This window comes from Urocampus carinirostris, chromosome 3 (genome assembly GCF_059441175.1).
Source record: "Urocampus carinirostris isolate Australia breed hairy pipefish chromosome 3, RoL_Ucar_1.0, whole genome shotgun sequence".
In the NCBI taxonomy this organism is placed as follows: domain Eukaryota; kingdom Metazoa; phylum Chordata; class Actinopteri; order Syngnathiformes; family Syngnathidae; genus Urocampus; species Urocampus carinirostris.
The window spans coordinates 19,532,240-19,543,267 of NC_142351.1; the positions used below are offsets into that span (position 1 = coordinate 19,532,240).

General features: G+C 38.7%; 1 protein-coding gene across 1 annotated transcript; it reads left to right on the forward strand.

Annotated features, from left to right (window-relative positions):
• The first annotated feature begins 1,957 nt into the window (after positions 1 to 1,957).
• On the forward strand, positions 1,958 to 8,474 carry sox18 (SRY-box transcription factor 18). Its single transcript, XM_088329865.1, has 2 exons — positions 1,958 to 2,649; positions 5,537 to 8,474. Exons 1-2 carry the CDS (start codon positions 2,271 to 2,273, stop codon positions 6,706 to 6,708), a joined length of 1,551 nt encoding a protein of 516 aa, XP_088185991.1. The 5' UTR covers positions 1,958 to 2,270; the 3' UTR covers positions 6,709 to 8,474.
• Positions 8,475 to 11,028: the final 2,554 nt, after the last annotated feature.

Below are 11,028 nucleotides of genomic sequence, written 5' to 3' on the forward strand. Positions count from 1 at the left end.
TAAAATCAAGTCGCTATCATGCTGCTTAAGATGTTACTATAGTAACAACAACAGATGCTGTTGCTGGACACTTTTTTCGTCCCATAATTTTTTGATTTATTTTTCTGTTCCGGGCTGAACTGACCTGACCACTGACTGTTTAACTAAATAAATAAGATTTCAGATAATATTCAAATGCCCTTTGCTTTATTCAATTAATACAATTAGAGCAACGTTAATTTTCCTGTAATAAAGTCGGTACATTTTGAACTTACTGGAGTAAAAATTGTGTGATTTTTCAACAAGAATATCTGTGTTTGATGAATTCAGCAATACATGACATTGAAAGAATGATTGTGTGTTTATTCAAAAAGAATTTATGCATTTGGCAAAGGCAGAAATACATGGTACTGAATCTTGAATTTTTTTAGCCTATCATGATAATCCCATTTTGGTCTACAAGAAACCCAAGTCGTCAGAACTCATGCTAAAACTTGTAAACCTTAGTTGAGTCAACAACAGTATGCAAAAATTGAGAATACTCAAGAATCTCTTACATCATGTTGCCTTGATATTTTAAGTTTTTTCACCGTTTTCTTTTTTACAGTCAATATACGATCCACAATCTTTTTCGGTCAATCGACTGGAATAAACTGACATGAATTCTGCGCCTGCATCTTAACCAGGGTTGAGTAGGGTTACTTTAACTTGATTACTTTCAATTACTTTTGGATTACTCCAATACCAAATATGCTAATAAAAGACAAAAGAAACTAAATATGAATAAAATTACTAAACTTTGTGCAGGCTTGGGGAGTAACGGAATACATGGAATGGCAAAAATGATGTTGGCAAGCTGTTTGGATTTATTTTCATTTTGTTTCTGTCGCATTTTATGTTAGTTTTGCCGGAGATCAAAGAGATCACAGCCAGGAGAGAAAGCTTACCACGTGTTGTGAGTCATAATTGTATTCATATTTAGTTTCTTTTGTCTTTTATTAGCATATTTGGTGTTGGAGTAATCCAAAAGTAATTGAAAGTAATCAAGTTAAAGTAACCCTACCCAACCCTGATCTCAACTTGGTGAAACATTTTAAAAACATGGAAAGTGGTTTATATCAGTACCATCTACCCCTCTTGTGGTTCTATAACAATCAGGAACCTGGAATTAAAGGGATGGTTACGTTTAATGTTTAAATGATTGAATTATACATTGTTGCACTTCTGAGGTCACGTTGGGGTTTCACTTGGGACGCACACAGTACTGCATACATACAAACCTTTTGATGTTAAAGCGATATTGGATAGGTTTATTTATCCCCAAAAAACTTTAAATAAAGCTGCTGCAGACTAAAACACTAGTCTTGAGTCAGGATTTTTTTTGGGGTGGTTTTAACTTGATTTCTTTTAATCTGCGCTAAGGGTTTTTAATGGTCGAAAAGCGGTAGTGTTGGCGTTACTGTACATGTGTATGTTTGTGCTTGTGCCAGTGTCCAGCATTTTAGTGTAACTGTACTGACATTTGTAGCGTGTGGTCTTGAATGTGTGTATTGAAGTGTGTGAGGGTCGGTCAATTCTCGGTTAGGCAGAAACAATAGAAGCTCTCTGATTACATCTCTCTTGTACAGCAGGCAGGGTGTGTGTGCATGTGTGTGAGCGATGGAGAGAAGCAGGGCATGGGGTGGGTGTTCTCGGAAGAGAGGGGGTACTGGTGGTCCTAAAAACTTTGACTCCCCCTCTTTCCTTCTTTATGGCCGTTTCCTCACAAACACTGACAAACTCACGTCCCCTCCCCTTACAGTTGCCCGGCATCTCATTGGTTAAATTCTCATCTATGAGTGTGTGTCATTGGCCTCCGGAGTGTGTGCGCGTACGTCTCTGTGTGTATATACACACGTATATAAAAATATGCTCGGTGTGGGTCGGTGAACTCTGGCCACAAGTTCTAAAAGTTCCTGGCAGAAAGGACGGAGGCGAGCCAGCTTTTCAGACGGCTCAGAATCTACAAGACGCTACAGCTCCAAAACGAGGGCACTGGGAAAAACAGAGACTTTTGGAATATCTTCTGAGGAATATTTTGGTTTTCATCCCATTGTCCCGCCCCTATCGGATCTCCATGTTTGTACTTGTGAGTTGTGGTCCAAATCCATCACAATCTCTCGATGAGTCTGCCCTTCATCTGAAATCGCACGTGCTATTCTCTGAAACTTTGCGACCTAACGAATCGAGACAGACGTTTGCAGAATTCCATTTGGACTAAAATCAAAGTAGACGGCACGGACAGTTTTGGAATGAATTTAACCGAGCTCGGCTTGTCTCGGCGCGCTCTGCTGCATCCTGGCCAGGTGTCACTTGTGAGTCCTACTTGGCCCTCAAGGAGCCCAAGTCCTGCTTCTGATCTTGAAATGGGTTTCGAGCAGAACATCTCGGAAGACTGCAGCTCTTCCAGTGACCAGGGTGGTACCAGGAGAGCCGAGCACAGGGGTCATCCTGCGGAGGGGGGTAAGAGTCCAGATCTGGCAGGAGGCCAGACCAATGGGAAGGGCGTGGGGGCCGAGCAGAGGATCCGAAGGCCCATGAACGCCTTCATGGTGTGGGCCAAAGACGAGAGGAAACGACTGGCGCAACAAAACCCGGACCTGCACAATGCTGTGCTCAGCAAGATGCTCGGTAAGGTTGCCTCGCATTCAGGAAAAGTCAGTTTTAAAACTTTGTAATTCAAAATAGAATCAATTAAAATAGGACTGATATTTTGGCAACAATTATCACTACACGGTGTTCTACATAATGTTTTGTAGTTTTAGCAATCATTTGGATAAACTAAAATAATATATACTTATTTTTTTATTATTATTTGGAATCCAGCATGCCTGCATGTGCAAAAGTATGTTGATATATCAAAGAGCATAAATATATAGTACAAAAAAGACCCCTGAAAGCAAATTTATAGCTGAACTTACTCTTGGACTGCTTCTAGCGTAATGTATTTGGCTAATACCAGAAACATTTTTAAATCATCACTGTTTCGTTTTGATGTCTAATTTCATTGAAATTAAGAAAGTAAAAAAACATTGCTTCTCTAAATTAACTAAAGCATTGCTATTGTAGAATGAAAAATATTTATCTCCCATTAAATTTTGCGTAGAGTGCAAAGTTATTTTATGGATATTTATTAATGCTGCTAGTATAAAATTCTGTGTTTTCTGCATATCAAGAAATTGGGATTGACAAGGAGAGGATACGGAGTCTAGCAATGTTATCCTTAAAAATGTCAATATAATAATCACGCAATTCTAAGAAACAATGTAAACTATTTTGCAGTCGTTGTGGAATTTATACATCATGGACCTACTCCAAAGTATATATAGCTAAATCATATAGCACAGACGTCAAGAATGGCATTAAATGAGAAAATATGAATCTGTATAATCAGCTATCATTATGGAAATGTCCACTTACTATCTTGCCAACAACTTAAAATGACAAAGCAGAGCATCAATTACCTTCCTTGAGTGTCCTTGGGAAGGTTATGTCATACATGACAGTTTTTTCAGTGAGTTAGGCTTCATCCAAAGTGAACCCGAAACGACCACAAATTGGAACCTTGGAGACTTCAGATAAATTATAAAACACTGTCAACTGTCACCTTCAGGAGATTGTGTCATTTATAAGGTGTAAGGTTTAAGGAACCCAATAAAAGAAAAACATTTCCATTAAAAATGGACTCTAAATAAATCGTACATCTCTTTATATTTGAGTTATACAACGATCTCAAAGTTCAAACATTGGCAAAAAGTTGCATTCCTATAATCTTGAAAATTGATCTTCCCTGTTACACTGCTATCAATTCAAAGCTTGAGAGACAATATTTAATTGTTCCAATCTTTGGAGCTGGATTTGAAATGCCAGGATCTGTTCGCTTTATTTTACATTAAGTAATTCCACTTGTAATGAATTACAAACACAGCTTCACTCATGTAGAGGAGTAATAAGTTAGAAGCGCGATACAAAGCAATCACTGGAACATTAGACTGAGGTTCTATGTTTACTACTACTAGGTGCCATAAGTCGTTGTTTAGCAGAGGTAGGTAGCTGTTTTAAAACAGTACTCAAAAAATACTGTTACTTCAAAATAATAACGACTCAAGTAAAAGTAAAAAGTAATCATCCAAATAATTACTTGACTAAAAGTAAAAAGGTACTTGTTGAAAAGAAACTACTCAAGTATTGATAACTGTAGTAATGTCTTATTTATTCTTCGTAATCCATCGAATCGACAATAAATTGCATTTAATTTAAAAATAGAATAAAATAATCAAGGTAAATGCAATAAATCTTAATAAGAAAATAATATTATAATAGTATAAATTTGGCACAAATAGCACATTTAAAGCCCAAGCAATTATTTAAACATTCTCTGCAGGGAGAAAAACCAGCTAGCCCAGGGGTAGACAACCTAGGATGTCGAAAAAGTTGTAATAGACCCAAAAAAAACAAAAACAAATTCGGTAGTAGCTGCAAAAGTGTAAAAGCCTTATAATATTAGCCTACTATCAAAATGACTAAGTTAGATGCAGCGCATCCAGTGGAGAATGACGTGACTACCGTATGATACCGCCTCGAGTTTATCAATGAAATACGCAATGTTTCATTGTTTGGATTTGGATACAATTAAAGAAATGCAGTTAAGAATTTCCATTTTTGATGTCATTTTTATTTTGAGGATTGAAAAAAAACAAAACATATGTACATGATGTGCCAATCATCTGGCCAATAAAAAGGGTGGAATGAAACGTAGCGTGGATTTACAAAAAATAAAATAGCAACCTTACGAAAAGGTAAACGAAATAAAATCCCATCGATACAATTAAAGTTTGATTTCTGTGGAGTTTTTTTTTTCTTTGTACCTTTGGTCCCATGGCCTATCACACACCCGCCGATTTGCTTTAACAGCCACCTGCTAGGTATGTGACACTGCAGCTTTAAAAGGGGTTAGACATGGATTGCACAATGGCTCTCACTCAGGGGACACCGGAGAGAAAAACAAAGGAAGGACTCGGAGAAATGTGTGTATTCACACAAAGGGATTTTAGTGACTTAGTAACAAATTCAATGTAGGCTAATGTGGTGGAGTAAGAGTACAGTTTCTTCACAAATCTACTCAAGTAAAAGTAAAAATAATAGCGATTTAAAAATACTCCCAGAATTACAAAATGTCTTAAAACTAACTCATGTAAATGTAACAGAGTAAATGTAACATATAACTACCTACATCTGTTGTTGAGTCGGTATTTTATGTGGATTAAAGCAAGACTGAGTATTTTTGTGAGCAAACAGATGACAGATTGCTTGCAGATAAGTGACAGAACAGAAAGATAAAATTTGTCAGAGATTACAGTTCAGTCCTCAGTTCCATGGAAACAAAACGTTCTTTAAAAAAAATCTATACATATATTTTGCCAAAGTGTTCTATTGTTCTGGTCTTTTACCCTAACCAAATAGGCACTCGGCATTCCCTCATGCAAAAAGTTTTAATTCTTTCCTTCGTGTCCGTTAGGCCAGTCATGGAAGTCATTGAATTCTCTGGAGAAGCGCCCTTTTGTAGAAGAAGCAGAACGTCTGCGCCTTCAACACCTCCAGGATCACCCCAACTATAAGTACAGGCCTCGCCGCAAGAAGACCACAAAGAAACTTAAGCGCATGGAACCGGGGCTGCTGCTTCACAGCTTGACTCAGAGCCACGGCATTGGTCCTGGCATTGTTGCCCTGGGTGGAGAAAGCGGCTCCAGGTCATCTCCATATGAACAAGCATCTCACCACCACCATCACCACTCCCACCATTTACTTCCCTCACTGGGTCACTTCAGGGACCTGCAGGCACCAGGCCAACAGGAGCTGGAGGCCTACGGCCTACCTACCCCAGAAATGTCTCCACTGGATGTGCTGGAAAATGGAGGTAGTGAATCTGTCTTCTTCCCTCAACATTTGCAGGAGGAGGCAGGAATGGGAGGCTGGAACAGCTACCACCATCCTCAGCACCATAATGCACATTACAGCCATCACTATGGCAAACACCATAACTCTATGAATGGGGCACACCCACAGTGCCCGAGTCCAGGAATGAACATGGGACTAAACACTCTGAATGCAGGTCGGAATCCCAGAATGACCCCCGTAGAATCAAACTTGAGCCCTGCTTCTGCTTCTCGGATGACCCAGGTGCAAACATCAGGTCGCCATATCACATTGAGGAGTCCTTTGAAATGCGTACCTCCACACCATAATTCTGTGTCCTATCCGCAGTCTTCAATTAGCCAGGGCTCCCTTCCTACCAGCTACTACGGCCAGATTTATGGCAGTACCACCTCCAGTTTTCCCCACGTGGGACAGCTTTCTCCTCCACCTGAGTCATCCCCCAATTCCTGTTCATCTTTCCTCCCTCCTGTGCATATAACAGACTCTTCCAATTCAGACTCAACTGCTCATTTGGGGCCGACTTCTACATCCGAATTTTGGTCAGAGGTAGACAGACATGAATTGGACCAGTATATGAATAGTACAAGGACCCGAGAGGATGTCTATGGACAAGGAGGAGCTGGGTCCAAAGTCCTAGTTTGGCGTGGTAGCGCTGACAGGGATGGCTGCAGTGAAGAAGCAGTCAGCCCTCTAATATCTGCTCTTTCTGATGCTAGTAGTGCTGTCTATTACAGTGCTTGTATCACTGGCTAATATAGAAATATACACATGCACAGGAGTCTGTTTTTTAACAGTTTGTGGAAAGAAAATGTATAGGAGCCAAAATGTGTGTGTTATTGATCATAATTCTTTTTTTATCCATGGGGTGGCAAATGTTAATTTGGAGGTGTATAATGGTTAGCAAGGCTGGTGTTGTCCGTCCCAAAGGGCAAATAGTTTTGACCGCTACGCTAATGCGAATGCTGGATTTTTGTTGTCTATTCGGCTAATTTGTCTTTTTCCATCGCCTTTTTTCAATGGAATTAAGTAAAATAAAGGGAATTGTTTTAGTCAAACTGAAGACCAATCTAAGTGTTGTTACTTTAGATCACATTAAATCAACATAGTAAATATCTCCATATCATCAGGTAACACCTAGCATATCTGCCTTGCTCCACCCTGCGTCAGGACACTTCCGTGGTTCAGTACTGGACAGAAGTCCTTTAGCAACATTTGTTTCAGTCAGCTCTTGTGTTTCCAATTGGAACAGAACAGAATTTGAGAGAAGAATAACACAAAAAATACTTGTATAGAAGACAGTAAAATTGAATCAATACATTTGCTACACTGTATTAGCTAATTTCATAGTCATTAAGGCCTGAACCATCACCTACCAATACTAATATTAGATTTGTTTTTATTTACTCACTGAGGTTGTGCTGAAATGTATGCACCCAAAAATTCAGGTTTTTGACGTTAGCAGCAAAACTGCTTCGATAAATTGCACAACCGATCAACTGGGGGGAAAAAACTGGAGGGCATTAAGCAATGTTAAAGGGAAATATGTTGTGGTCATAAAGTTTAGATGAGTTAAAGGCACTTATGAGATGGCCGCACGAAGGCCAAACTCAGGAGAGAACGGGGCTGATGGGAGAACTTGATCCAAGTCCATGAACGCGTTTCCGGGAAAGCCTCGGCCACAAAGCCGGGTTGGACCACTGAGGTCTCCCACAAAATATTTGGATGTCTCTACAAGACAGCTTTAGGTTTGTTCTGAGGGGAATTGTGATATTCCGAATTCCCTCACTTTGTGGCAAACATGTATTTTGGCATATGTGACCCTTGTAAGGATTAAGAAGTGCTTTGTTTTAATCAGTCGACTTCTCAAACAGACTCAACAGAAAAAGATGTAGCTTCAGGCTTTGCTATGAAGACCACGGAAACTTAGAAATTCCAAGATCACAATCAGCTCTAGGATTAGAGTTTTCTTTCTTATTTTTTTCATTTTGAGTACTAGCCAGAATTAGCCACAATGTGAAAGTAGTACAACCAAAACATGGAAGTACAGATAATACGAGGCCAGTGATTACTGCCATGTTTTGTTCATGCTCTGTAAACCGCACTGTTCACATCGGCGCTCCGTTCTCATGCTAATACATTTACTGAGATTAGTATGCGGTGTACGCTACATTATATCCAAGCATGAGCCACATTTTTTTTCTGTTTGGCATCACATCCCCATAGTACATCAAGAAAATATGACCTCTAAAGCTCTACTTTTTAAATATTTTTCACACTAGCACGCGTGAAGTTTGGAAGGATGATTTGAGGTAGACATTTACTGTGTTTAATATATCGAGTCCGTTAAATATTTTGTGAAAAGGAATATGAAGTGTAAAATGTTCTCTTTGGGTTTAAGGTTTTCTGTATAAAATTCAAATTCTCGAGTAGTTTTAAATGTTTGTGTTTTCTGGTTTTATCTTTTTGGAATAGAGGAGTCCTAGCTGTTTTTTGCTTTAGATATTCCCAAAAAACTGTGATTTTTAATGACATCTCAACGCACCCAAAGGACTGATATGACATTTTATAGCTGAATGTGTTAAAAATTAAATGTTTCATACAAGTGAAATAAAATGTGTTTTATGCTGAAAAATATTTGTATTTATTTTGTAAAAGGTCCAACGCATCTATTGCAGAGCTTTGCAATGTTCTGGTTGCAGTTGCAGAGTATTCAACGTTTGGTCAGAATTCCATTTTGCGATGTCAGAAAATGATCAAACAATAGCCAGCCATGTGAGGTGAATACTGTGTTTTAAGTCAATCACATAGATATGCTATCTGACTGATACTGCTAGAATGTGAGGTTGGGGAGGGGGGCGTTTGCTACATTTTTGTATCAAAAGTTGCCGTGACAACTCAGCCATAAGGGATCCGCCCCTCCCAGGAGACCGCAACTCAGAACTGGTACACGTCTCACTCCGAAGTGCAGTCTGAATTTGGTCAGCAACAAGGGATTAGGGCAAATCTTAACAAGAAGAACTGGATCAATATCCAGGCCGATCCTGATCAAGTCTCAGCTCAACATGCAGCCAGAGAACCTTGCCATGTCAGTAGCCAAGCTAGCAGCCAAACCGGTGGGACAAAGCCAGCAACCTCAGAAAAGCCTCAAGCTACCAGCAGTCAACCTCTGCCTTAACACCCTGCTTCCTGTGGTCCTCGTACCAGGCCTACCAGGATTCCTCATCGCTCTACAGCCGAGGACATAAAGACTGGGCCGTTATGTGGTGCTCCAAAAAGGCAAGACGAGTTTTGAAAAAAATTAAATCAGCTCTTTAATTCAGTTGGTCAATAAATTGTTTGTTAGAATAATTTATTTACCACCCCTATTCGCTACACAGCGCAAATGCTAATTGTATACGAGTATTGAACAACGTATAACTCTAGATCAAACAGAACTCAAGGGTCTTATAACCAATGTTCTCTCCAAGCATTCTCAGCAAACAAGAAAATCAAGCCAGCGCACAAAAATCAGGGCTCGAAATTGCTAATTAAGAAGCGAATTAAGTCAAAGTTACAGTGCATGAAGGTAAAAATACACGGGTTCCCCTGACGCTATTTTCTAAATGCGGTATTTTGAAGTCAATCTTGAAAGTCGAACGAAGTTGAGTAAAGTCGGTAGAGTTTTTCGAGAACCGGCTTCTTCGGCTCGGCTCACCAAAGAGAACCGGCTCTTTTGGGTCCCAAACGGCTATTCAGGTTGTTTTTGCTTCTTTAATCCCTACACGACCAAATATTATGTAAAATTGTGCAAAAAAATGACTTAAAAGAAAGGGGGGAAATAGAACAAAAAAGAAAAAAATACCAAAATGAAAAAGAAGTGAAAAGCTGAGAAAAGAATAAACAAAAGGGAGAGAAAAAAGAATGAAAAATTCAGAAAAAAACAGAAAAAAAAGAAAGGAACAAAGTAAAAAAAAGTAAATAGAGAACAAAAAGAAAAAAGTAACAGCTAGGAAAAATAAACACAATGTGATTTTTTTAAAGGAATTAAAAAAACTGGGAAAAAGAAGAAAAAGTTTGTGTTGCATTCAAATAATTTCCAATTATACCAAGTCAATCTTTTTGCCAACATTGTACTTCCACTAAAAAAATGTGATTGAATACAGTTTTGTATCGTGCAACCAACTAAATAAGCCCTCAAAAATGCTAGTAGTCAAAAGATACCAGGAAAAAAAAGAAACGAAAATCTTGTGAAAGAATTGTTGTAAAAACAAATGACGTTTGTTGGCCGTACAACCTTTGCAATAGTACTTTAGTCAATTCATTCAAAAGTGAAAAATGATTTTGCATTGCCGAAAACTCCGCAAAATGTAACGTGATGTCAAGTTTTGGACATGTTTGATAATGACTCAGTTGCCACACTTGGGATTGCCGTTGCTCACTGTGTGAACGCTCAGACCCGTGGAAAATTAAAGGGAACATTGCTCATAACTCTAGAAAATAAGAAAAAAATAAAAATCGGCTCTTTAATTCAATTGGTCAATAAATTCTTTGTTAGAACTATTTATTCACCACCCCTATTCGCTACACAGCGCAAATTCTAATTGTATATGAGCATTGAACAATGTATAACTCTAGATCAAACAGAACTCAAGGGTCTTATAATTTGCTGTAAAAACGTTTTGTTGCTTTAAAATGGCATTTCAAGCGCTAATAGAATAAAGAACAATAACTATTTTCAAAAAGTTCAAAATCATATCACGCTTCCACCCTTTGTAGTGATCAAGCAATAAAAATATACCCCCAATGACAACTAATATGACATACAAGGCATATGGTTTCATTTTATGGCGTGTTTATTGCAGGGATAAAGTCAGCACCCGTCATTTTGGGTTCTTCCTCAGACTCAGGCTACTCGGTGGCTCATTCAGTTCCGCTAGCTTTTGCGCATTACTCAAATTACTACTTTTTGATGAATAACGTTTTTTGTTACCACCAGAGGGCGCTAAATAATATACAATGTCCCTTTAACTAATAAGCAATGTTAGCTGTATGAAAATGTCTAGCAGTTGCATCATGACTATGATCTATGCATGG